Source organism: Carlito syrichta, unplaced genomic scaffold, assembly GCF_000164805.1.
Source record: "Carlito syrichta isolate Samal-C Ts95f unplaced genomic scaffold, Tarsius_syrichta-2.0.1 Scaffold314712, whole genome shotgun sequence".
Lineage (NCBI taxonomy): Eukaryota > Metazoa > Chordata > Mammalia > Primates > Tarsiidae > Carlito > Carlito syrichta.
The window spans coordinates 204,059-229,896 of record NW_007258808.1 but is presented as its reverse complement, the minus strand read 5'-3'; the positions used below and the strand labels follow the sequence as shown (position 1 = coordinate 229,896).

Genomic DNA, 25,838 nt, shown 5'->3' with positions numbered 1-25,838 from the left:
ATGTTTACCATTATGGATGAACCATTCTGCACATAGTTCAAAAGAACATAAAATCTTGCTGGGTGTCGTGGTGCACACCTGTGGTCACACCTGTGGTGTGAGGATCGCTTGAGCCCAGGAATTTGAAGCCAGCCTGGGCAACATAGCGAGATCCCATTTCTAAAAATAAACACACAAACAAACACATAATTAAATAAATGAACATGGTGTCTTGAGGAGACTAAGTGGCCTATCCATAGTCACATCAGTTTGGGAGTAACACAGATACAATATTCATCAGCTAGCCAAGAAATATTCATTGAGTGTCCCCATATGCCAAGATTCGTCTAGCTGCTGGAGACAGGATGATGGTGAAGACAGGGGTGAGCTTGCTGAGACAGATAGTACAGTTCGCCTTCTGAGTCCTAGCCTAGTGTCTTCTTCCCACCACACCAGTGGTTGCGAAACTTTGCTTTTTTAAGCCAGAGAACACTTTATTTCAGTTAAATTTGAGGTGCCACATACAGCAGGCAAAGTGGAACTGGTCCCTAGAAGGAGAGGGAGGCTTGACCTCCCTCTCACCCGGAGAAAGCAGCCTGGAGGGCGTCAGGGGGAGGTCAGTTGGAAGACACAGCACTGTTCCTACCAGGCAGGGTCTCCTGACCACACCTAGCCTGATGACTTTCGGACCAAGGAGACAGAGTTACATTCTACAAAGTGATTTACTCATATATCAGAAGGGCGGGCAAGATATCATTTATGTAGATGTAATTTAATTTTAACCAATTCATGAAGGTATGAGTCACCACCGTTGAAAATTTGAAATGATCTCCATAGCCACAGACATAGGCCCACTATTGTGTCCCATCCAATAGCTGCAAATGTCTTGATCATCAACTTTTTAAAAATTCTGACCATGTATCCTAAAAGTATTTTGTTAGTGTAAATTTTTTCAAAGGTTCACATTTTACCCTAAATTTAAAATTCAGTTCAAAAGCAAAAAAAAAAAAAAAAAGTCAGCACTATTGATAATTGTGTAGTGTGAATTACTCTACATATTACTTAAAAATCTTCTTTGGTGTCAATGTATTAAGTCACTTTATTTCTCACCAGAAGTATAGTTCCAGGGTTGCCACAGATCCTCTGGTGGTAAATGTCACATCTAAATTTAAAAATGAAGCTTCAAGTTTATGTTGATTGACAGCTTCCAGGTAGGACCAAGAGAGGGCAGCTTTGTGAGACTGTCATTTAAGGGTGAGTTTTCTGCAGCTCTGACTTTCCAAGGCAGGGTATGAGGGTACTCCACATATTCTGCTAGCCTTTATTAAGCACCAACTGTGTTCCCACACTGGAATTTGACATAGGTTATATCACCTTTAATCTGGATAATACCACTGTGAAGATATTTTGTCCACATGAGGAAAGAAGCATTAGAAAAGTTAAATAACTAGGCCAGACTTGGTGGCTCAGCCTGTAATCCCAGCACTTGGGAGACCTAGGTAAGTGTATTGCCTGAGCCTGCGGGTTCGAGACCAGCCCAGGCAACTTGGCGTGACCTCATCTCTACAATAAATCAAAAATTAGCTGGGTGTGATAGCGCACTCCTGTAGTTCCGGCTACTTGGAAGGCTGAGGTGAGTGCCAGTGCCCAGCAGGTCAACGTTGGGATGGCTGTGAGTGTGCCACCTGCACTCTAGTCTGGGCGACAGAATAAGACTCCAACTCAAAAAAAAAGAAGGAAAAAAAGGTTAAATAACTATTTTACTTGAAGCTTGGACTCAAATCCAGGTTATCCTGGCTCTGACATTTGTGCTTGCTCTCTGGGTATACTGTTATGCTCTCTAACTGTCTGGGATTCCAGGATGTTCCAGGGCATTTTGCTTCTATACCTTCACCCAGAGCCTGGTTTGGAAACTATTTGACTGTAGTTGTAACATATGGTTGCAAGAGACAAGTTCTTGGTGAAGTTGCTGGGACTATTAACATATGTTATAATTATTTTAAGACAGATGAGCATGTGAACAATGCCTTCAGATTATATTGAAAAATATTCTATTCAAGTTCTGATTTCACCAGTTTTTTGCTGGCATATATTTTCTATTTTTAAAAACAGCATGACAGTCTAGGCACAGTGGCTCATGCCTGTAATCCTAGGACTTTGCAGGCTGAGGTGAGAGGATTGCTTGAGTCCTGGAGTTTGAGACCAGCCTGGGCAACACAGTGAGACCCCATCTCCACAAAAAATACAAAAATTAGCCAGATGTGGTAGCATGCGCCTGTAGTCTCAGCTGATCAGGTGGTTGAGGCAGAAGAATTGCTTGAGCCCAGGAGTTTCAGGCTGTGGTGAGCCGGGATCATGGCACTGCACTCCAGCCTGGGAGACAGAGTGAGACTCAAACTCAAAAAAAAAAAGAAGAAGAAGAAGAAGAAAAAGCATGGCAAAGATCTCAGTATATTTTTATGCTGTATATGTGAATTGTCGTGATAGGAATTTGTTCCTTGACATTGATTATTTTGGTGGAGAGCTGAAAACATGTTTCTTAATTGTGTTTATATTTCTCTAGGCATGGTCCTTCCTGGTATGTACTTTAACTTTCCAAGTAGTTAAATTATTATAATTAGATGCGTTACATTAATTTGAAATGGTTAAGAACATAACTAAAAAAAAAAAAATCTACATTAACCAGTTGGAATCGCTATCAGTTCATGATCCAACCAGTTTTAGCAGAATAATACTACATTCTTCTCTTGATTGGAGGCCAAACAACAGGAAGTTTCTGAATCAGATGCAGCTGTTGTTTATAATGTTTTATTTGGCTGGCAAAGTAAACTTGTTTCTAAATGATTGGTGTACATTTTATTCCTGAGTCTTTTAAATTTAGCATCTTCTCCCAATGGCTGTGGGTCCTCATTTAGTTTCACAAATCTGGGAAAAAAATTCCTAATGTGTCTATGAGGGATTTTCAATCAATGAAGAGTAAATCCATTCAAAGTGGATGCACCTGGTTGGATTGTGTATGATTGTACTTCATTTGTTTGCAATGTGTGATTATGCATGACTTTCATTTCAAGCTATTGTGATTGCTAGTCATAGAACTGGGAATAAATATGCACTTGCTGTGGCTGTAGACCTCTGCACTGTACCAGAATGAAAAGGTAAAACTCTGAAGATATCATTTGCCTTTCGTATTGTTTTCATCATTGCTGTTTTTCCTTAAAAAAAAAAAACCTAGTTAAGCAATAAAGAGTAATTTAGCTTTGCATAGAGACAGTCCCAAATAACCAACAAGCAGATCTACAAGGCTGAAATGAAAGACTTGAAAATTATTTAAAGAAAAAAGAATTGTTCGATTGAATAAATTATCTGTTGGAATAACTGTAGTTTTAAAAAAAACCATAATACTGTACTCTTCTTCAAGATGAAATAGACCACAGTAAAATAAAAGGCAGTTCCCAGCAGAGCAGAAGCTCATGAAGGAAAAGACTCCAAGTCCGAGTCAATGTCAAAAGCCGTGGAGGATATTTCAGTGCAGTTAACTGCACTAGGGAAGTTGATAAAGACGATAGGAAAACCAGTAAATCTGCATATATTCACGGAGAGTTGTCACTACAGGCTCATAAGATCAGTTGGCATTTTTACTCGGCAGAATTCCCTTCCGTAACATCCCACAGATTGGTTCTTATAGAGTGGCGGCCTGCCAAGGACTACTGTGTAGTCATTTCAGATTTTCATTCAGGGTCAAGATGCAGGTGAGTCACAGGCTACACTGGACAGGGACCTAGTGGACACCAGGAAGCAATTGCAACAGAAAGTGAAGTATCCTTTGGGCTTCAACCCAGAATAGCTGATGGAAGACAAAGTGGCAGGCAGGGCTAGACCTCCATATTTTGCTTTATTTTGATCAGGTCACTCTTTATAAGCAGAAGCAAATATCAAGGTCTTTTTCTGAGCAGTGTAGTCAGTACAATCCACAGAAAGTGTGAGTCTCATTAGAACAACAGTGTCTTCAGGCTATTTATTTTTTCAGCCTCTTTCTCTTTTCCTCAACTGACTATGCTGTAAATTTATTTATCTGCCACCACAAACTTCCATTAATTTATAGTGCTTTACATAACGCCCCCTGCAGCAACCCAGGGAGTTACATATTGTTTATTATCCCACTTTTCCAGTGAGAAAATTGAGTTCAGAAAAGTTGAATGGCGCACATAGTAAATGAGAGAACTCCTGATTTTGAGTTTAGTGTTCTCTGCAAAGGACTTGGTTGCTCTAATTGCCCATGAACTTTGAAACAAAGAGTCATTTGAATGACAAAACCATTGCTTTCTGTTCACAGTATCTACTTTGTGGTTTATAAAGGGTTCCAAAGCATATTGCAGGGTTTTATGATAGACTGGATTTCTTTATTGCTAGCAGTTGCTGTCTATATCCTGTGACATTCTTTAGGTCCTAGTAACTTTTGGAGAGTGTTTAAAAGGTGCAGTGATATGCCTGGAAAGTTGGGTTTCACAGCTACTACAGGGAGTCTTATGCCCCCAAAGGAACAGAATCTAAATCTTTAACTCTGTCAGAGGCATTCTAAAGAATATTTAAAGGTGATGACCATTCTCTTCAGAATATTTAAATCTAAAGGTTAGATATGAAGGTTAGGTTGAAATAACTTTATTAAACTATGGTACATTTCCTCAGATCCATAAACAATTGGATTTATTTTCTCTGGAGTTAAATGTTTTCTTTATTCACTTTCATTTCATTCCATTCTGAATCTCGAACCTGGGAACTACTGCAAAATTTTCTCTACCATTCTTTTCTGTCATACACTTAACCATGGGTTTTCATTTCCTCACCTGTAAGTACAATTGAGAGACTGGCATATCATTTCTTAATGATGCTAGATAATGTAAAAAAAAAAAAAATTACCGAACTGTGTTCCCTCTTTTGTAACAATGCCCTAACAATGCCATATTACTTACAAATATGGCATTGTTAGGGCATTGTTACAAAAGAGGGAACACAGTTCGGTAATTTTTTTTTTTTTTACATTATCTAGCATCATTAAGAAATGATATGTTTTTAGAGAGTCAAATTTTATCCTTGTAAGCCCCAAACGACTACACCTTTTAACCATCTTCCCTAGAAACATTTCAAAATAGTCTTACTAAAACAAAAAAGAAAAGAAAAAAATTATTCACTCAAAAAAAGAATAGGTTCAACATCAACTTAAAACATTTACTCTGACATTTTTAATTTTACCAGTTACTAAACTGGGCTCTAATATAATGATGCCCTGAAGATTGGGAGAGCTGTGGGATTGTTGGTCCCCACATTAAAGGATTTCACAGTCATGATCATGTCTCTGAATTTTTAGTTTCTGAATTAGTCATGATTCTCCAGAAAAAAAGAGAACCAACAGAATGGAGAGAGAACTAGAGCTAGAGCTAGAGATAGATAGAGACAGAGAGAGAGAGAGAGAGACAGAGAGAGAGAGATTTGTTTTAAGAAATGAGCATATGTGATTGTAGAAGCTGGCAAGTCCAAATTCTGGCAGGCTGGAGACCCAGAGAAGAGTTGCAGTTTGAGCCAAAGGATCACTCCTTTCTATTCAAGTCTTCAACTGATTAGATGAGTCCTGCCCACATTATGGAGGGTAATTTGTTTTATCCAAAGTCTACTAGACTGGACACAGTGGCTCATGCCTATAATCCCAGCACTTTGGGAGACCAAGATGAGAGGATTGCCTGAGCTCACAGGTTTGAGACCAGCCTGGACAACTTGGTGAGACCTCAATTCTACAATTAAAAAAAAAATTAGCCGGGTGTGGTGGCGTATGCCTGTAGTTCCAACTACTTAGAAGGCTGAGACAGAAGGATTGCCTGAACCCAGCAGGTCAAGGCTGCGGTGGCTGTGAATATGCCACTGTACTTCAACTTGGACAACAGAGTGAGACTTGAACTCAAAAACAAAAAACAAAACAAAACAAAACGTCTTCTGATTTAAATGTTGATCCCATCTAAAAAAAAAACAACTAAAAAAATGTTTGACCAAATATCTGGGTATGATGGTCTATCCAGGTAACATTTGCCATCACAGTTTCTGTGTCCGTTTATTAATAGTTTTCTCTTTCTTTGTGGTCAGGCTGTCATTTGACATTTTTTGCTGCTGAAAATGTAGCTTCTCTGAACACCACATTCTGTACCTTCCAGTTTGTTGTGTCATATGCTGAGAAATCAGAACACTCAGCCTACTTAAATTCATTTTAAAGTAAGAGACTCAGCAGAATAATGAGAGGGTCTCAAACGTCAAAGAAAGTGCATAAGTGTTAATAAATGACTTTATGTCATTTTTTACTCCTCTGTGCTTGTTGACTGATGCTTCTCAGATGTAGGTGAACTAACAAGACTTGTGATTCCTACATAAGTGAGATGACTAGTTTCTTCAGAATATTTAAAGGTGATGGGGTACCTAGACCCCAGTGAATAACATCAGGAGAACTGCTTGTTTGGGATCTTGTAGATTAATATTAATTGTATGAATTTTTTTTCTTTTCAATTCAGTGTGCTTGTATGCAGATAGAGCTTAAACAGATAATAAAATAAAACACTTACTTGATATTCACACAAGGTTTGTTTTTAAGAAAGACTAGAGGTTTTGGTTTGTGTTGCCAGTTTTATTTTGTTTAATTGGGGTTTTAATGACTTTAACCTCTCTAGTGCATTGACGTCAGGACTAAGATTTAAAAGGAATCTTTTTAAATTATTATTTATTGTAGCGATGAGGTCTCACCAAGTTGTCCAGGCTGGTCTCGAACCCATGGGCTCAGGCAATCCTCTCATCTTGGCCTCCAAAGTGCTGGGATTATAGACATGAACCACCACGCCAGGCCAAGAGGAATCTTAAGTCTTAAGTCTCCCCAGAAGGAAGATGTCCTCTCCTTGTCCCCAGTGTTAGATCACTTACTGAGGTCACCTCCGTGATTTGAGACTCACTTTTCTAACTCACTTTTCACATAAGTGCCGCCCACTTTGGAAAGCCCCTTAAGAACTTCTCATTATAGACTCTAGACAAACTGGTGCAGCCAACACAACCATGTTGGTTTTGGGTCTTAATGCCTTTTGAAGACCATGTTTGGAAGCAGCATTGTGCATGTTTGAGACAGCACACCTTATGTCCGGTATTTATGCATCACACGGCTCTCTTCACAGACGGAGTCATCAACTTGAGTATCCCCATCGTGCTGCCCGTCTCTGCAGATGATAAGACACAGCTGGAAGGGTGCAGCGAGTTTGTCCTGACTTACGGCGGACGGAGGGTGGCTATCTTACGAGACCCTGAATTCTATGAACATAGAAAAGAGGAGCGCTGTTCCCGTGTGTGGGGGACAACATGTGCAAAACACCCCCATATCAAAGTGAGTTGCAAAACCTTTGGAAGAGCTTTCTTGATTTACTCAGGACAAAAATAATTCTTTTTCATTCCCTTGCAAAGGACTCAAAAAAATTGGAGTTGGATGAAAGAAAAGTATGTCTCAGGTAGGGTTTGTAGGCTTTGCCTTAGGAGATCTTTTTAGAAAGGGGCAAAGACATGTCTTTAAGGGCTGGTCTCCATGATTTCTTAAGTCCTCAGATCCTGTGATGGCTGTCATTCTCTGCTAAATGAGACCAGAAAGATCACTTACTAGGCATCATGAATAGAGGAACAAAATTATAGCTGTAGCTATGCACAGAACCACAGCCACAGCTCTCAGCCCTGTCCATCTTGAAAACGCAGAAGAAAAATAAATATCTTTATGCAAAATGGGCCCAACGAACCTCTGGAATGAGAACTCAGAGTTCATGTTTTGTGGCCAATGAGAGGGTCAATGACATCTTTTCAGTAAATAAGAATCAGCACAGATAATGGTAGAGTTCCCAGAGGGAAGGTACCACATTTTTTACAGTGGCTGTATTTCAGATTGCAAAAAATGCATTCATCTGACTTGTGACGTCTATCATGACTAAAGGTGAAAAGACTAAAGAGTCCCCTTCACAGTTTTGAATTGCTGTTAGCCATGGGGTGGGGGGAAGGGGATTTTGGAATTTGGAATTATGGAATTGATGGGTGTGGTTCATTTCACACACAAAAAAACATGTGAAATTGAATGTGAAAGCATCCCTCATCTAAATAACAGCTTTAGGTTTGGGTTAGGTTTAGGGGTAGGGTTAGGGATTAGGGTTTGGTTTAGGCTGAGGGTTGTGGTTAGGGTTAGAGCTTGGGTTAAGACTAGGGCTAGGTTTAGGGTTTTTTTTAGGGTTAGGGCTAGGTTTGGGGTTAGTGTTAGGATTAGGATTAGAATTAGGATTAGTGTTAGGAATAGGTGGAAATTTAAAAAGTCATATAGCACTGACTGAATCCTCCATTTCTCCAGCGGAAGTAACTAACATTCAGCAAGTTCACAGGAATAGAGAGTAATTTGAGACTCAGGAGACTCTTCCAACCTTGTGATTGGACAAGACACATCCTTTCTGGGTCTCAGTTTCTTTATTTCTCAAACAGAGAGGGCCAGACCCAGAATAACTCTAAAGGCTCCTCCAGCTCCATGACCCTGCAAAAAGTTAGGTTTTTCTATATGGGGTTTGTGTGTGTGTGTGTAGTTGTGTTTTTGTTGTGAAATGTTCCAAGAAGGAAAGGCCTTTTCAAGGCCCCATAGGTAGCCCCTGAAGGCCTTCTTAATCTGAACAAAAGGTAAGTGGACAAGCAAAACTTCTTTTGCATTTATTAGATACACTCTCCACCCTGCAGATAAACACCTTTAATCTTAACACACCTTCAGATCAAAGTCATCTGAATAGTATTTCTCAAAGAAGCTGCCATACAGTCCTTGAAGCTACTGGACACTTGATTGAGTGCTGTTTAAGGTATATCGTGTTCTAGGCCTTAACTATGTCTCTGATCATTTTTTGCCTGATCATAATCATATAGTTTTGGGATTTTTATTTTTCTCAGTGACCCAAAGATAGCAGCGTTTCATTATGTCATCTCAGATTTTTCTACTCTTTAAGTCTAACATCCACAACCATATGACTAGCACTAAATAATAATAAAAATAAAAATGATCTGAAGAGTCTCATTTTACTGCAGTTCACTTTATTGGACTTCACAGATATTACTTTTTTAACAAATTGAAGGTTTGTGGCAAACCTGTATTGAGCAAGTCTATCAGCGTCATTTTTCCAACAGCACGTGGTCACTTCATATCTCTGAGTCATATTGGGATAATTCCTACAATATTTTCAACTTTTCCATTATTATTATATCTGTTATGGTGATCTCTATCTGTGATCTTTGATGTTACTATTGTAATCATTTGGGGGCACCAGGAACCGTGCCCATATAAAATGGTGAACTCAATGAATAAATATTGTGTGTGTTCTGACTGTTCCATAGACTAGCCATTCTCCCATCTCTCTCTTTCTCTTCAGGCCTTCCTGTTCCCTGAGATCCAACAATATTAAGAATAGTTCTCATATGACGTCTAAATGTCCAAGTGAAAGGTCACTTACATCTTGTGGTACATCTCTCACTTAAATCAAAAGTTAGAAATGATTAAGCTTAGTGAGGAAGGCATGTCCAAAGCTGAGATAGACTGAAAGCCAGGCCTCTTGCACCAAACAGTTAGCCAAGTTGTGAATGCAAAGGAAAAGTTCTTGGAGGAAATTAAAAGTGTTACTTCAGTGAAATGATAAAACGAAACAGTCTTATTACTGATGTAGGGGGTCAAGAGAAAATGTCCCCTTCACCCTCTGAATGTTTGCTGAAAAAGCAACTGGCAAAGCAGATTAATAAGAGAAAGGCATGTGACTTTATTAACGTGCACAGTGAAAAAAATCAGAGTGGTTGCCCCAGCCCCCAAATTAGGTATAGAGGTTTATATATCATCTTGTCACAGAATGAATGAGGGCTCAGAGTAAAGCCAAAGACAGGTAACAGGAAGAAGAGGCCTGGTTAGCAAAGGTGGTCATATTGTGTAGGTGAAACCTCACAAGGGTTTCTTCCAGAACTTTTGTTTTGTTTTGTTTTGTTTGTTTGTTTTTTGAGTTGGAGTCTCACTCTGTCACCCAGACTGGAGTGCAGTGGCCGCTCCCGGCCACCGCAGCCTCGACCTGCTGGGCTCCGACTACCCTTCTGCCTCAGCCTTCCGAGTAGCCGGAATTACAAGCGCGAGCTACCACGCCCGGCTGATTTTTTGATTTATTGCAGAGATGAGGTCTCGCTGCCCAGGCGGGTCTCGAACCCGCGGGCTCAGGCAATCCACTCACCTCAGCCTCCCAAAGGCGCGGGATTACAGGCTGAGCCACCGAGCCCGGCTTCTTCCAGAACTTTTTATTTTTTATTTTAAATATGTGGGTTACAGTTCAGGGTTAGGTATACAAATGTTCATTATGCAGGTGCCCTTGTTGATGAGGTGTGCCCCAGCAGTTTCCCACGACTGCCAATCCCTTTCTTATAGAATTAGGATAGTTGTTCAAGGTTCGCTTATGAGTGAGAACATGTGATACTCAATTCTTTGTTTCTGTGGTTGATCACTCAGTATTATAGCCCATCCAAGTTACTGCGAAGTTCATAATTTTGACCTTCCTTATGGCTGCGTAATATCCCATCACGTTTAAATGTTGTCAGTTAATCTTTCCTAGATCTGACCTGAAGAGGCCCTCAGAGAAAGACTGTTTTCTCTACAGATGCAAATCTCCCCCACAAAAGATAGTTGTTTGTTTTGTTTTCAGTTATTCTTGTATTTCCAGCTCTTCTGATCCTTGAACTGTATCAAAGAAATATATTTTGAGGTGAATATATTTTGGTTTCCTTCACTAATAAGAAGAAAGTTTTAGTGGTCTGGATAGAAGATCAAACTAGCCACAATTCCCTTAGTCAAGACCTCATCCAGAGCAAGCCCCAAACTCTCTGCAATTCTGTGAAGGCTAGAGAGATGAGGAAGCTGCAGAAGGAGAGTGTGAAGCTAGCAGAGGTTCGTTCATGAGATTTAAGGAAAAAAGTCACCTTCCTAACATAGAAGTGCAAGGTGAAGCAGCCAGTGCTGATGGAGAAGCTGCAGTAAGTTTTCCAGAAGATCTAGCTAAGATTATTGATGAAGATGGCTACACTAAACAATAGATTTTCAATGTAGATGAAATAGCCTTCCATTGGAAGAAGACACCATCTAGGACTTTCATAGTTAGGAGAAGTCAATGCCTAGCTTTAAAGATTCAAAGGACAGCTTCACTTTCTTGTAAGGTGCCAGTCTAGCTGGTGACCCTAAGTTGGAGCCAATACTCATTGACTTTTGTGAAAATCCTAGGGCCTTTATACATTATGCTTAGTCTATTATTCCGCTTGTGCTCTTTATGTGAAACAAAAAGGCTAGATGACCACACATTGTTTATAGAATGGCTTACTGTATGTTTTAAGTTCACTGTTGAGACTGACTGCTCAGAAAATACTGCTCATTTCAAAATATTACTGGTCTTTGGCAATGTACGTGGTCACCCAAGAGCTCTGATGGAGATGTGCAAAGAGATGGCTGTTGTTTTCAGGCCTGCTAACCCAATATCCCTATGGATCAAGGAGTAATTTCGACTTTCAAGTCTTATTATTTAAGAAACACATTTCGTAAGGCTATAGCTGTCAAGGACAGTGATTCCTCTGATGGATCTGGGTAAAGAAAATTTAAAAACCTTCAGGAAAGGATTCACTATTCTAGATGTCATTAAGAACATTTCGTGATTTATGGGAAGAGGTCAAAATATCAACATTAAAGTGAGTTTGGAAGAGGTGGATTTCATCCCTTGTGGTGTTGAGGGGTTCAAGACTTCAGTGGAGGAAGTCACTGCAGATGTAGCAGAAACAGCAAGTCGAATTCCAAGTGGAGCCTAAAAACGTGGCTGAAATACTGCAGTCTCCCGATAGCACTTGAATGGAGTTGCTTCTTATGGATGAGGAAAGAAAGCAGTTTCTTGAGATGGGATCAGCTCCTGGTGAAGATGCTGTAAACATGGCTAAAATGACAACAATGGATTTAGAATATGACATAAACTTAGTTGATAAGGCAGTGGCAGGATTTGAGAGGACTGACTCCATTTTGAAAGAAGTTCTACTGTGGACAAAATGCCATTCTGTGGACAGGATAGATAGCATGCTACAGAGAAATCTTGTGAAAAAAGAAGAGTCAGTTGATGTGAATATGGCAAATTTCATTGTTGTCTGTCTTATTTGAAGAAACTGCCACAACCACCCATTGCACCTGGTCACCCAACCACCATTCTGATCAGCCAGAAGCCATCAACATCGAAGCAAAACCCCCCACTGGCAAAAAGATGACAACTTGCTGGAGGCTCAGCCGATCATTATCGTTTTTTTAGCGAAAAGTATTTTTAAATTAAGATACGTACATTTTAAAAAACATAATGCTGTTGCACACTTAATAGACTAAAGCATAGTGTCCATATAACTTTTATATGTACTAGGAAACCAAAACAAATTGTATGACTTGTTTTAGTACAATATTCACTTTATGGCAATGGTCTGGAACCAAACCCACAATATCTCTGAGGTTTGTCTATCTATTTTTTTTTTCATTTTGCTTTTCAATGTATGTTGGCCGTTGGATCACAGAATTTCAGACTGTCTTAGAAGCCAGGGAAAATGGTTGTGTGACTTGTGGCTTTGGCAATATTGTTATTGACTCTGTAGCATGGAGTCATTAGAGGGACTCTGCAAACATTCCCAGTGAGCTAATAGTGAGAAATGGGCCATGAATATGTGAGGGCGAGCCACTCACCTCACATATATCATGCTTGGATTGTTGAAGGTACATTTACCAAACACATCACATGAGTTCTATTGGGGAAAAAGTTTTTTTTGTTGGGGGTGAGTGTTTTTTTTAGCACTCTAAAACTCAGTAATACCTTAACATAGATTTTTAGGATCCCACACCTTTCTCTCTCTCTCTTTTAATTTTTTTATTTTCAAGATATGGGGCACAATTCAGGGTTAGGTATACAAATATTCATTATGCAGGTACCCTTGTTGATGAGGTGTGTCCCCCTCCCCCGGTAGATTCCCACTGCTGCCAATCTCGGCTCTCCCTCTCCCCTCTCCCAGGTCCCACACCTTCCACAAGTAATCATGGGCTTTCTATCTCATATGGCACTAGGAGTAACATTTGCAAGGAAAATGGTCAGAGTCACCAGGAAATGGTCTGCCACTGTTACAGAACTCCTCACTGAAGTCACCCCCGACCTTCTATTCAAGGCATCTAACTCTCTCTTTCAAGGCACGAAATACAGAACCATGTGACATGACTTCACAGGCAATTGTGAGGAGGAGCAGGTGAAACATGTAAAGATAATGCTTGGTGGAGTCCTGTTGCCTCTTTCATCACAGCTCTCGAAGCTCTTTTAAGCAGTTATTGTTCCTCACGAGGCTCTTGTGAAGTAGTCAAGAATCATTATTCTCATTTTAAAGTCTTCATTTTCTTGTAGAATCCAAGAGAACAGAATATGACTTCCCAACAAAGGACAGGAGCGAGAGGTTTTATACCCCCACAATGAAGACCACGTGGTCAGTTAGATCAACAGAATCACCTGGGAAGCTTTAAAAACTGCCCCCGACTGGAGCCCATCCTCACAGAGTCTCATTTTAATTGGCTTGGGGTCAGGTCTGGTCACTGGGGAATTTTAAAGGTCCTGTGATTTTGATGTGTTGCGACCGTTGAGAACCACTGAATCAGATAGCTGTTTGGAGCTGTTTTCTGAATGGCCCCACCAGGACGTCTCCTGCAAGCACCTGAAACTCAACACGTTAAGCCTCTCCCCAAACCTGTTCCCCTCCTGTGCTTCCTGTCTGTCTCAATGATGGCTCCACCATTCACATGGCAGTCTAGGACCAAAACCTGAATGCCATGCTTACTTCTTGCTTCTTCAATCATCAAGTCCTCCAGTCACCAAGTCCTGGCAATTCCTGTCTTTCAGGTGTTGCTTGAATTTGTTCACACCTCTCCTGTTGCAGCTTAAGCCAGGACAGTTAATTTCTTCCCTGTCTCTTGCCTTACTCTCCTCCAATCCTTTCTGCACTCTTCAGCTAGAGTGAACTATTCAACCATTCTTTGGGAACTCCAAGATATGATTTACCTCTTAGCCTCTTACCACCGCCACCCAATACATTCTCTCCTGTAGTCCTTCTGGAGCTGGTCATTAAATCATGCTCTCATCTGACTTCTGCAAATACTCATCCTTCAACCCAGTGGTCATCTCCTCACTCAAGAGGATGTTCAAACAGGAGGTGCATGCTATGACCCATCATCCGGAGGACTAGCTGTATCTTCAGAACGTGAGAAGGCTTATCTTCATCTGACCGCATCCTAGCACTTACCTTTCGGTGCCATTATGGCGGACATTGTTCCCTCCACCCCTGCCTCTGCACCTTACTCTCTCCTTTCAGAAGTCAACCCTGACTCCCATGACTTATGAGCATGACTGAGTGCCCCTTCTTTGTCCTCCCAGAGTCATCCATGCTTGTCCCATCCACACTGGTGATAGGTAATGCAAGAGTGGCAGCCTGGGGCCACCGATGAGAGGTGGTGGATGCAGTGGGAAGGAGAGTCTGGTTTGCAGAAGTGCTAGATTTGAGTTCTGGCTTTGGTGAGGGAGCTGTGTGCACTTGAACTCTGCCTCTTCCCCTCTGCAGAACTGCCTTCTCTTCTGAAAATGAGGACATTCAATCCACATAATCTCCACGTTCCTTAAAGCTCTAGATCCTGTGACTATGATAAGTACCACAGATATGGATATATAGAAATGAATATATAGAATATACAAGAATCTCTTTGTATCATGCTAGCTTTGATTCTTCTTGGTTCTGTTCCCTGCACCCTTTCATCATGACCTTATCTTTCTGAATCCACCGTTTCACCCTTCTGGTTTCAGTCCCTTCTCTCCCTTCCCTTTCTGCATTCTGGCCCTTCCACCTCCACTCCAGCTGCTTCTCCCTTTCCAGTGAGCACATTCTGTCCTCTTCCCCAGATTGTCTTTCTGGGAGCTTCTTCTCCTTGTTCTCTCTGAGCCTACCACCACCCTTTCTTCATGTTCGAAGCTCATCCCTGCCTCCTTTTCCCATTCTTGTTTTCTGTGATTCTGAGCCCAACTCCCCATTCACTGCTTCACTGGTCTCCCCAAACCTGTTCCTCATCCCTCTTGGTACATCCAGTTCTGCAAATTCTCTAGCTGGGATCCTCTTCTGCCTTTGGAAGAGGGTTGGAAGGAGGAAGGACCTCTATGCCTCAAAGTCCCAGGCAGCGCCCCTGGGCCACCCTTCCTGAAAGCTGGACCCCCTTCGGGACAGAGATGCCCTTTGTTTCCCCTCACGTCTCAGAAGTGTCAAAAAATATAGTTTCGGTGTTGCTCCTCAAACAGACACGTTTAGGCTGGATGGTGGCTGAATTTAGTTCCAAGTCGTATTCACCAACAGATAGAGCAATATAGGGTGGACCCCTAGTGTTCAGAATGAATTACTGCACCCTCGGGGATTTGGTGTCTTTAACTCTTTTCATCATTGTTTGGTAGTCTAATTCTAAATAATGAGGAGAAAGTGTACGTACGGGTATGGCTATTTGAAAATATTCGTGCCCCGTGATTTGCCTGAGTGCAAAGTTTATAAAGGAGGCCAGGAAAACACAGCCAAATACGTTGCATAATTACCTCTCTTAACCCCAGGGTTTTTCAACCTCAGTGCTACTGACATTTTGGACTAGATAATTCTTTGTTGTGTGAGCTGTCCCGTGCATTGTAGGATATTTGGTAGCAACTCTGGCCTCTATATGTTAGTTGCCAGCGGCACTCCAGTCACGACAGTCAAAATTGTCTTCAGATATTGTCAAATGTCACCAGGAGAGGCACAATCGGCCTCTGTTTAGAACCACTGCTCTATCCTAATTTCCTACTCCCTGGCCTTTCTAGAATGCAGGTCGTTGTAAACCTCAATATCTGGTCACAACAGGTAATGTGAGTCAGGGGTACACCCTCACTATCTTTGTGCCTCCCTACCAAGTGTTTCGAATCAGCTTTCTCTCACTCTTGCCTCCCTCTTCTCTGCTAATATTTCAGGTGACCAAGTTTTCCTTAGACAATGGCAAAAGGCAGTTAGGTGATTTGATCAGGGGAATGATTGCAAAACCGCTACACAGGAGTATTTGACTGGAGGAATAAGACTTCCTGTAATGTTTGTCTCAGTGACTTAAGAGAGACACAGCTCTGTAATTGATTATACTTTAATATCAGAGGGAATATATTTAAATGTATAGAAAATAAAACAAGAGTTGTCATGTTTTTCATTATTATTACTGTTATTATTATTAATGAGTCAGGGTCTCACTCTATCGCCCAAGCTGGAGTGCAGTGTCACAATCACGTCTCACTGCAGTCTTGAACTCTTGGGTTCAGGCAATCTTCCCATCTCAGCCGCGCGAGTAGCTGGGACTACAGGCATGCGCCACCACGCCCGGCTAATTTTTTTGAATTTTGGTAGAGACAAGGTCTCCCTATGTTGCCTAGGCTAGTCTCGAACTGCTGAGCTCAAGTAGTCCTCCTGCCTCAGATTTCCAAAATGTTTTTTTTATTATTTTGACTATTCTTCACACAGGAAGAACCTCTAACATTTGTGGAGCCCAGGACAAGAATACAAATGGAGTCCCATACCAGATTTTAAAAGTTGCATATATCACTAACAAACTTAAATAAAATACATTTGATCCTTCTATTTTGATAACTATGTCTTGATAACAATCTGGAAAGCCAAGTTCAAATGTGGACTTCTTGGTTTTGCATCAGAATATGGTAGAGTGTAGAGGGTTGGCCCTTGGCCTTTAACCAACTCGTCTGTCTCCTGCTATGCTTGGCCTTTTCCTGGGCTGTGAGGGCTCTTGGGATATATTTGTGGGCACACCAGGCTGCATATCTGAGCTCTCTCCATACCCCCTGCAGACCCCCTTTCTTGGCCAGCCCTCAGAACTAGGGCTTCTCTGAGTGGGTCCACCCTGGAAAGACAGCTTGAGAGATGATGTTCTCCCAGGCACTAGCAGTCAGCTCATTGTTGATTGATCAGGGAATCCCAGAGTATTGGGCCTCCCGGTGGTGGACTAGAGAATGGGTAGGTGAGGACTCTGGGTGGGCTTTCCCACCAGGGTATCCTTGTCCTCATGGGAGGGCCACAATCAAAGGGGGCCAGAGCGGGGCCATTTTAAATGTGGGATACTGTGAAGATGGCGCTTTTAAAGATCTCCATGCTTGCTTCATACCCACCCTTTCCTGAAGTCATGTTTTTAGCTGTGACTGGATGTAGAAAAGTGGGAGTATTAATAGTAACCTCAGTGAAATCCTCAGTGAGCAAAAAATGGTAAGATTTTTTTCTTTCTTTAAAAAAAAATTTATTGTGACCTGCACATACATGTTTATTACAGCACTATTCACAATAGCAAAAGCATGGAACCAACCATGCTGCCCATCAAAAGTAGACTGAATTTTAAAAACTGTGGTACATATACATGATGGAATATTACACAGCTATAAAGAAGGACAAAATTATGAACTTCGCAGCAACTTGGATGGACTTCGAATCTATAGTACTCAGTGATCCATCACAGAAACAAAGAACTGAGTACCCTGAACAATTATCATAATACTACAAAAAAGAATTGGCAGTAGTGAGAAACTACTGGGGGGGGGAGGCATACTTCGTCAGTAAGTGTACCTGATCTCAAACCAGGTGAAGTGGGAACCAAAATGAACCCAAACTTTACCTATACAAATGACCATTTGTATACTTCACCCTGAATTATACCCCACATCTTTTAAGAAACAAAACACATAAAATTTATCTCTTAACTACTTGCAAGTGTGCATCTCAGTAGTGTTAATATATTTACATTGTTGTGAAATAGATTTCCAGAGCTACTTCATCTTGCAAAACTGAAACTCTATACCCACAAAACAACTCCCCTTATTCTCCTTCCCCCAGCTCCTGGTACCTACAATTTCGCTTCCTGTCTCTATGAATTGACTGCTTTAGATTTCCTGTCTCATATATGTGGAATCGTAATACTATTTGTCTTTTTATGACTGGCTTATTTCACTTACCATAATGTTCTCAAGGTTCAGCCATGTTATAGCATGCGAGGAAATTTCCTACCTTTTAAAGGAGGAATGCTATTTCATTGTATGCAAATGACACCTTTTATGTATTCATTCATTCATTCATTGATGGACATTTGGGTTGCTTCCACCTCTTGGCAATTGTGAATAGTGCTATGAACATGGGTATGCCATGTCTTTTCAAAACCCTTGTTTCCCCTTTGGATATATATCCAGTTTCCCAAAACCAGAAATGGGGTGCTGGATTATATGGTAGTTCTCCTTTAAAATTTTTAAGAACCTCCATACTGATTTTTATGGTGGTTGCACCTTTTATAATCCCACTAACAGTGAACAAGGGTTCCCATTTTTCCACATCCTTGTCAACACTTGTTATTTTCTGGTTTTTGAACGTAACTATTCTAATGGGTGTGAGGGATGATATCTCATCATGGCTTTAATTTGCCTTTCTCTTATAATTAGTGATGTCGAGCATCTTTTAATATACTTTTGGTCATTTGGAGATACGTCTATTCAAGTCTTTTGCACATTTCTTAATTGGGTTATTTGATTTTTTTCACTGTTGTTGAGCTGTAGGAGTCCTTTACATATGCTGGACATTAACCCCTTATCAATTAATATGATTTGCAAATATTCTCTCACATTCTGTAGATTGCTTTTTCCCTCTGTTGGCTGTGTCTTCTGATGCACAAAGGTTTTAAGTTTGAAGTCGTCCCATTTGTTTATTTTTGCTTTTGTTGCCTGTGCTTTTGGTGTCAAGAAATCACTGCCAACTCCAATATCATAAAGCTTTCCCCCTATATCTTTTTCTAAGAGTTTAATAGTTTTAGGTCTTTCTATGTTGTTAATTTTTGTACATGGTATAAGGGCTCAACTTCATCTTTTTGCATGTGGATATCCAGTTTCCCAATACCACTTGTTGAAAAGACTGTGCTTTCCTCCACTGAGTGGACTTATCAAGGTCATTTGAGAAAGTGGAGTTTTAGCTAATAGTCCGTGTTTAGCCTTAGATGTGGACTTGGCTATAATTTACTGCTCTTTGAAAATTTTCATTCGTTGCTTTCATTTCATTTAGTTACTACAGATTAAAACTGAGATAACTGAAGAAGGCTGTATCTTTTGAGAATTTCCATAGAAATTGTACTCAATAATTAACTGGTATAAAACAACTTGTCTGCTTCTAATTTGAGTCCTTGTTGAAATGGTCTAAGATACATCAAACTGTATTAGGAATGTGCTAGCTGTGGTTCTCAAAGTATAGTTCATAAAACCCTAGGAATCCCCAAGACCTTTCCAGAATATCCCCCAGCTTAAAACTATGTTCATAATACTAATTTGCCTTTTTCACTGTGTTGACATTTGAACTGCTGGTACAAAAACAGTGACTGGTCAACTTGAGACTGTGACAACTAGCTATACCTGTAGTGATGGCACTTTTCATCACTATGCACCAATATTTTCTAATTGACCAATATAGAATGGTATAAGATCCTTCATGGGTAAAAGATTCATTCAAAGCACAAAGGATTTTTAATGTAACAGAGCACGAAAAGTACACTGATGTGACTTCAGATTTCACAGAGCAACTTACATTGAATAAAGTAGCATTTGTTGAGTTTTGGTGTAGTATCAAAGAAGACCATTCGCACTTACATAAAAAGGCTATTCACATCCTCTTCCCTTTTCCAACTACCTACCTGTGGTTGAATTTTCTTTTTATACTTCAGCAAAACAATATATTACTACAGATTAAATGCGGATGTAGGTATTAAGTCTTCTATTCAAACATTAAAGAGACTGCAAATATGTAAAACAATGTCATACTTCCTATTTTTTAGAGGGGAAATACTATTTATTTTTCTCTAAAAATGTTATTTATGAATTTATGATCATATGTAACAGGTTCATCAATGTTTGTTTTAAATGGATTAATAAATATTTTTAAAGTTTCTTAGTTTTAATTTCTAAAATGAAAAGTAATGATAGATAGAACCCACATAAGTAAAAGTTCTTGCCAGAGAGTATCCTCAATAACTTTTTTTTTTTTTGAATCATGGTCTCACTCTGTCACCCAGGCTGGATGACCACAACCTTGATCTCCTTGGCTCAGCCCATCCTTCTGCCTCAATCTCCCAACTAACTGAGACTAAGGTGCATGCCACCATGCCCAGCTAATTTTTTTATGTTTTGTAGAGACAAGCTCTTGCCAACTTTCCAAGACTGGTCTTACACTCCTAGGCTCAAGCAATTCTCTTGCTTCAGTCTCCCAAGGTGCTAGAATTACAGCATGAGCCACAACACTCAGTCTCAGTAATATTGCATCAAGAGACTAAAGAATTTGAGAAATACTATGCTAGAGATGCTGAGGAACTGAAGGCAGTTCAATAGTACCCCAAAAATTGGTCCAGAAGGACAAAAGTTTTTGGATAAAATAGAGATCAATATTGTTAACAAACTTAATAATGATCTTTTTAGATGGTGATGGAAAGTGGAGATTGGCTGGTTGGTGGAGACCTTCAGGTGCTGGAGAGAATAATGTGGAATGATGGGCTGGACCAATATCGCCTGACGCCCCTGGAACTCAAACAGAAATGCAAAGAAATGAGTGCTGGTATGTAGGGCGGGCCCTAGTGCACTTGTTAATGCTTCTTACTACCTTCTGATTAAAGAATTAAGGCTGGCTGGGCGTGGTGGCTCAGCCTGTAATCCCAGCACTTTGGGAGGACAAGGTGAGAGGATTGCCTGAGCCTGGGTTCGAGGCCAGCCCGGGCAACTTGGTGAGACCTCATCTTTACAATAAGTCAAAAATTAACTAGGCATGGTAGCACATGCCTGTAGTTCTGGTTACTTGGAAGGCTGAGGTGGAAGGATCGCCGAAGCCCAGCAGGTTGATGCTGGGATGGCTGTGAGTGTGCCATGGCACTCCAGCCTGGGCGACAGAGTGAGACTCCAACCCAAAGAATAAAAAAAAAAAAAAAAGGAATTAAGGCTATCAGACGTCAGCAATTTTATAGTTTACAAAACCTAAAAACATCTTCTATGGGTATGTCTATGGTATAGAAACAGTTATAAAGTTGTCTATCCATTTGTCAAACACTTTAACTGTTATACACAACAGTTAAAATATGCACTGACACAGAAAAATACCTAAGATACCTAAGATATATTTATTAGGTGAAAAAGTAAATTGTGGAATAATTTGTATAGAATAATCCTTTTTGAAACATGAACATATTTTGAAAAACAAAAAAATATATATTTATAATTTTAAATACCCGAACCTACTTCTGTGTATAGAAGCAGAATAGTCTCAGGTAGCACGTGCCCCAAACTGCAGGTGACAGTGGCTAACTTTTAGGGTTGGACCAAAGAGAAGGAAGATTTTTTACCCTGTATGGTATACATTTTTTTTTTAAAGGGAGAAAAGGTCATGATGGGTTATTGGTGATTTTCATATTCTATTTTGAGTTTTTCTGTACCTCCCAAGTTTTCCGTAACGGATATATATATATATATATATATATTTTCTGTACCTCCCAAGTTTTCCATAATGGATATATATATATATGTATATATATATATGTATATTTGAGAGAGGGTCTCCCTCTCTGAGACCCAGGTGTGAGTGCATTGGTGTGATCATATAGCTCACTGAAGCCTCTAACTCTGGCCTCAAGTGATCCTCCTGCCTCAGCTTTCTGAGTAGCTGGGACTATAGGCACATGCTACCATTCCCAGCTAATTAAAAAAATTTTTTTTTTGTAGAGAGGGTGGTCTCACTATGTTGCCCAGGCTGGTCTCCAACTCCTGATCTCAAGCTATCCTCCCACCTCAGCCTCCCAAAGCACTAGGATTATAGGTGTGAGCCACTGTCTGGCCTATTATATATAGGGTGTCAAAAAAAGTATACACATTCTAAGAAAGGAAAAATACTGTACTAAAATTGTAATACTCAATATATACCAGTAACAAAAGATGAATACAAGTCATGTTTGGCTTCTGCAATTACAAGAGGTGCTCAAAGTGGTTACCATCAGCATCGAGAAACTTCTGATTATGGCAAACATCTCAACATCTCTTAAAATGTATACACATTTTTTTTTGGTACCCTGGCTTATAATCAGAAAAAAAATTAAGGCTTTCAAGAGACCATCAGTAAGTGGAGCAGTTTTGAAGATTTTTTAAAGTGAAGGTGAAATCTTTTTAATATTTGTAGATTGTTGTTCTTTACATGGGCCCCCCAAAACAGTCCTCATAATTATCCTCAATCCCCATGGGAAAGCAGGGTACAAGAGGACTATTTACTGCTGGTCCTGCCTGTGCCTTGGTTTGCAGGCAAGGTCTTGGCGACAAATGTTTTCATTCATTCCCAAGTCAGCCTCTCCCTACACAGCTTTCTGCCTGTGCATCTCAACTCTGTCTGAGCAATCTGGTGTTGGTCAGTGCTGTTGGATTAACACCCTAAAAACCCCAGTATATTCTCTAGCTGATTATCACAAGCAAAGGATTTAATGAATGCACTGAACAATAAACACAGCTGCATCTTTCCTGTCTATTTTTGTGGACAAGTTACACTGTGCGTTTCTTTGACCTTGGCTTTCTGCATTCCTTTCCCAGATGCAGTGTTTGCATTCCAGCTGCGCAATCCTGTCCACAATGGCCATGCTCTGTTGATGCAAGACCCCCGCCGTAGGCTCCTTGAGAGGGGATACAAGCACCCAGTCCTCCTGCTACATCCTCTGGGTGGCTGGACCAAGGATGACGATGTGCCTCTGGACTGGCGGATGAAGCAGCACGCAGCTGTGCTTGAGGAAGGGGTCCTGGACCCCAAGTCAACCATTGTTGCCATCTTTCCATCTCCCATGTTATATGCTGGCCCCACGGAGGTGAGCAATTACCTGAGCAGGGAGGCTCTGGGCCTCAGGAATGTGGGCTCAAACTCTGCTTACAAGAACAAATGAATCTCTGGGATCTTGTCTTCTTCCTTACAAGTGGATTCTGGGAATGTTCTGGTCTCTCTTTTTTATCCAACTTAACTACGTTTCCATTTAGTATTTGAAAAGTGCTAGAAACATCAAATCAAACCTATTATAAATTGCCTTTGAGGATATGAAGGTTGGCATGTGAATGAGAGATATAATGAAGCTTAAACTGGGCTGTAGGGCAAGTTGTATCTAACCTAATATTCAATTTCAGAATTCTAATCACTCTAAGTGATTTGCCATGCCCTGTGAGCTTCATTAGAAGGGAGAGCTGGGCACAGTGAGAGGCTGAGGTGAGAGGATTGCCTGAGGTCAGGGGTTCGAGACCAGCCTGGGCAACTTGGCGAGACCTCATCTCTACAATAAATCAGAAAGTTAGCTGGGAGTGGTGGCACGCCTGTAGTTCCAGCTACTTGGAAGGTTGAGGCAGAAGGATCCTCTGAGCCCAGCAAGTAGAGGCTGTGGTCGCTGTGATAGTGCCACTGCACTCCAGCCTTGGCAACAGACTGAGACTCCAACTCAAAAAAAAAAGGGAGAGGATGTCTTTAAAACATAACTGTGTTCCTTTCATCATGACACAGTGAGCCTTTCAGAGATTTCCTTTGTCCCACTGCACCACCAACCAGTGTAGTGGATTTGAACGCGTTTGTGGCAAGCATGATGAATTGAAAGGGTCTCAACCCTTTGGAATGCCCCACACCGAGTTTAATAAATTAATTCTCTTCAATCAGATCAAAGCCCAGGCCCCTGGCTCTCCTCTCCATCCTTTGTATTTCTGTCTGAGCTTCAAAGAGGGCAGTGTTGTGTTGGGCTGGAATCAAATCTGCATGTAAAAAGTAATTAGCTCATTAACAGCAGTCAAACAATGAGCTATTGGAGTCTGTGACTTCCTTTAAACTGCAATTTATTCTGAGTAGGGAGGCACCGAAAAGTAAAATTCACATAGTTCTGTAGAACTGTAAGAGCTGGTCTCCTGGCCTAGTTGGAGAAAGATGAGGAAATATAATCTCGGGGTATAGGAGGAGTTTTCAGCCTATGGCCATACCACGCTGAAGGTGTCTGATCCTGTCTGAGAAGAGGGAGCGTTCGTATATTTTTAACTCTCCTATCCTACCCATTGTAACCAAGCATGAAGAAGACAGCCTAGAGTCTTAGAATGTCACCAATTTTTTTGCAACTCTTACCCACATCACTGAATTAGTTTTAAAGCAAAAAAAGGTGTTTCTGTAAACAGGGACCCACAGAGTTGGCCCACGATGACCAGCATGTCCCTTAATAATTTTCTAGGTCCAGTGGCACTGCAGGTCTCGGATGATTGCGGGGGCCAATTTCTACATCGTGGGCAGGGACCCTGCAGGAATGCCCCACCCTGAAACCAAGAAGGACCTGTATGAACCCACTCATGGGGGCAAGGTCTTGAGCATGGCCCCTGGCCTCACCTCTGTGGAAATCATTCCATTCCGAGTGGCTGCCTACAACAAAGCCAAAAAAGCCATGGACTTCTATGATCCAGCAAGGTAGGTTTTCAAAGGAAAATTCTTGAATCAGCATCTGTACAAGTGAAGGAAGAGGCGAAATGTGGGCCCTTGGGAAATCTTTGCAGTGCATTGCCACATCCCAATTGGAATGCATCTCTCTGGTGAGTCAAGACCTAGTCTTAGACATTCTGTGTCCACTAAAGATGTAGCACAGTCCCTGGTATATAGTAGACAGTCCTTAAGTATTTCTCCTTCAACGTGCATGCCCTGAGCATGGACTGAGGACCTGACACATTAAGTGGAAGCAAGCAATGTAGAAAAAGATCGCAGTGAGCATTTGTGGTGCACTCATTCATGCTGAGGGCTCACAGAAGTCGGCAGAGAAACAGAAGACAGTCTCTGGCCTCAAAACACTTCCTATGGATAGAGTAGATACACAGTAAATATTGAATGGATAGCTGCTGTTCTTTCCTTTTCTTCCTGCAACTTTTTGGAGAGAAGATTTAGTAAACTGCCTGCTTTTGAAGATGCAGCATTTTGCAGAAAGAAAAAAATGTGGGTCTAAAAAATCATAACATACTCCAGGAATCTTCAAGGCATACATTACTTATTTACATTGTGTTCTTTGTTGCTACCCTGTGACAGGCACAACGAGTTTGACTTCATCTCAGGAACTCGTATGAGGAAGCTCGCTCGGGAAGGAGAAAATCCCCCAGATGGCTTCATGGCCCCTAAAGCATGGAAGGTCCTGACAGATTATTACAGGTCCCTGGAGAAGAACAAGTAAATGTCTTTGGCTCTGGACTTTCTTTCTGAAGTGCTCTTTGAATACCTTTTCTATTTTTGTGATTAGATGCTTTGTATCCAATTGCTTCTCAATGACTGATTTTAAAGTGAATATTTTATAATGAAGTAAAAATGGTCTATAATTTAAAAAGTCAACATAATATATATATATTATGTAACCATATATATATGTCAAACTGAAGACCAAATTTTAGCAGGTGAAAGCAATATTGTTAAACATTTCAGAATAAAATTACCTGTATTCTTGACTGCATCTGTGCAAGTATGTCCCAGATTTCCCAAGGCTTTGACTGTGTGTCTAGTTACTTGCCAAAAAGTGAAGTGTATTTTCTAGCATAAGTCATGCCAATCTGCACTCTCCCAATGTCATATACCACAAGTAAAATAAATCAGGTGAGCAGCCTCTTCGGAACAACTGA

The 25,838-nt window shown here is 40.8% G+C and overlaps 1 protein-coding gene across 1 annotated transcript in view; it reads left to right on the top strand.

The window, feature by feature from the left end:
* Window positions 1-25,838, top strand: part of PAPSS2 (3'-phosphoadenosine 5'-phosphosulfate synthase 2) — a 55,555-nt gene extending 29,717 nt beyond the window's left edge. The window contains exons 13-17 of the mRNA XM_021719431.1: window positions 7,179-7,384; window positions 20,628-20,763; window positions 22,770-23,038; window positions 24,422-24,651; window positions 25,258-25,838. Coding sequence (XP_021575106.1) covers window positions 7,179-7,384; window positions 20,628-20,763; window positions 22,770-23,038; window positions 24,422-24,651; window positions 25,258-25,399 — 983 coding nt within the window. The 3' untranslated portion in view covers window positions 25,400-25,838. The remainder of the gene's footprint in view (window positions 1-7,178; window positions 7,385-20,627; window positions 20,764-22,769; window positions 23,039-24,421; window positions 24,652-25,257) is intronic.